Source organism: Dipodomys ordii, unplaced genomic scaffold (genome assembly GCF_000151885.1).
Source record: "Dipodomys ordii isolate 6190 unplaced genomic scaffold, Dord_2.0 Scaffold1, whole genome shotgun sequence".
NCBI lineage: Eukaryota > Metazoa > Chordata > Mammalia > Rodentia > Heteromyidae > Dipodomys > Dipodomys ordii.
This window is the reverse complement of record NW_012267217.1, coordinates 23,778,446-23,780,649: the sequence shown is the minus strand read 5'-3', so window position 1 is coordinate 23,780,649 and position 2,204 is coordinate 23,778,446. Positions and strand designations below refer to the sequence as shown.

At 39.0% G+C, this 2,204-nt stretch overlaps 1 protein-coding gene across 1 annotated transcript in view; it reads left to right on the top strand.

Annotated features, from left to right (window-relative positions):
• Positions 1-1,989, top strand: part of Nufip1 (nuclear fragile X mental retardation protein interacting protein 1) — a 36,608-nt gene extending 34,619 nt beyond the window's left edge. Inside the window, exon 10 of the mRNA XM_013027505.1 lies at positions 1,692-1,989. Coding sequence (XP_012882959.1) covers positions 1,692-1,808 — 117 coding nt within the window. The 3' untranslated portion in view covers positions 1,809-1,989. The remainder of the gene's footprint in view (positions 1-1,691) is intronic.
• Positions 1,990-2,204: the final 215 nt, after the last annotated feature.

The window sequence follows — 2,204 nt, the reverse complement described above, 5'->3', positions numbered from 1 at the left end:
GGGACAGCGCCCAGGCCCAGAGTTCAGGCCCCACCACCGGACCCCCCCAAAAAAAGTAATAGAAATATTCCACTGTGATCTGGGAGCTGATGGCTTATGAAAGGCTACGCAGGCCGAGATCTAAGATTGCGGTTCAAAGCCTGCCTGGACAGGAAAGTTTGTGAGACTCTTTATCTCCAGTTAACCACCAGAAATCTGAAGTAGAGCTATGGCTCAGAGAAGTAGAGTGCTAACCTTAAGCAAAAGAGGTCAGGGCAGCTGGGCACTGATGGCTCACACCTGTAATCCTTAACTACTCAGGAGGCTGAGGTCTGAGGATAGAGGTTCAAAGCCAGCTCAGGCAGGAAAGTCTGTGAGACTTCTATCTCCAATTAACCACTAGAAAACTGGAGGTAATGCCATGACTCAAGTGGTAGATCACTTGCCTTGAACTGAAGAGCTCAAGGACAGTGCTTAAGCTCTGAGTTCAAGCTCCACAACCAACCAAAAAAAAAAAATATTCCTCAGTGCAGAGGCAAAACAGCTGGCATTCCCTGAAAAGTCTTTTTTACTTAAGTATATGTGCCGTAGTTTAATTATTCTATAAATACTGGACCTGAATCATAATACTCTTGTTTTGAAAATATCACTGCTATATATCGTAATTTGCATTTTTATACTAAACTGTAATAGTGATGTCAGAAAATAAACTGAGAAGAAAATAAATTATTTTTAACAAATATGCTTTGAGTTTCTATACTATGTATAGATTTTTATTTGAGGGAATTCTCTTATTATTATTCTTATTATCTATTTATAAGAGATGGTCTTGCTATGTTGCCCAGGTTGGCCCTGAACACTGGGCTCATGTGTTTCTCCCATCTCCCAAGTAGCTGAGGCTACAACAGATAGGAGCCACTGTGCTTGACTGGGGGAGAAACATAATTTTTATAGTAAAGAATTACAGGCTGGGAATATGGCTTAGCGGTAGAGTGCTTGCCTAACATGCATGAAGCCCTGGGTTCAATTCCTCAGTACCACATAAACAGAAAAAGCCGGAAGTGGCACTGTGGCTCAAGTGGTAGAGCACTAGCCTTGAGCAAAAGAAGCTCAGGGACAGTGCCGAGGCCCATGACTGGCATACAGAAAAGGTTTTCATATTTTAGCCAGGCACCGGTAGCTCACACCTGTAATCCTAGCTGTTCTGGAGGCTGAGATCTGAGGATCGCTGTTCAAGCCAGCCTGGGCAAGAAAAGCCGTGAAACTCTTTATCTTCAGTAAACTACTGGAAAACGGAAGTGGCGCTGTGGCTCAAGTGGTAGAGTGCTTGCCTTGAGCTGGAGAGCTGAGGGACAGCACCCAGTTCCAGAGTTCAAGCCCCATAAACGACCCAAAAAAAAAAAAAGAATTATAGACTTAAATTTACTATCTTGTCTTTTGTTAGATAATTCCTAGAGAGGAGTACAAATGTGAATGTTTTTGCTGTTTAAAAAGCTTATCCAGGTACTCTTGGTATAAGTTAAAAGGCAAAGGAAAGGGCTTTGCATTACATTTTACTGATTTAGCAATTAGTAAATATATAATATAACACATTAGTAAGTATGTAACACATTGTTCTGTATTCTTTATATGAGTTAGGCATATGATGTTTTAGATTGCCTTTTGTGGACATACATAATTTTTAACCAGCTAATTTTTTTTTTTTTTTTTAGCTTCTAGCTCCAGACATTCGACATGAAAGAAATGTGATTTTACAGTGTGTTCGGTACATTATCAAAAAAGACTTTTTTGGACTCAATATTAATTCTGAGAAAACTAAAGATGTATAAGTATCAAATGTTCAACATTCATAAGTAAAGTATATAAAATACTGTCAACCTCAAATCAGGAAAAACAAAAAACATTAAAAAAACTGGATTATGTAATGAAATTGTAAGTCTCATAAGATATGATGTTGGATTTTCAAGTCTTAACTTTGATTCTGGCAAATAAACACAGAGCTGATTTTTTTTTTAAGACTTTGCTTGCATTGTTGGTATTTGGGAGAATTTTTCTCTTTGTGTTGAATTTTACATATTATCCTCATATAAGGAACACTGTGGTTGGGCTAGTTAAGAATTGAAGTTCCTGACCAGATGTGGTGGTTCTTGCCCATTATCACAGCTACACAGGAGTCATAATAGATAGCCATGGTGCAGGCCAACCCTGTGCAAAAACGTGGGACC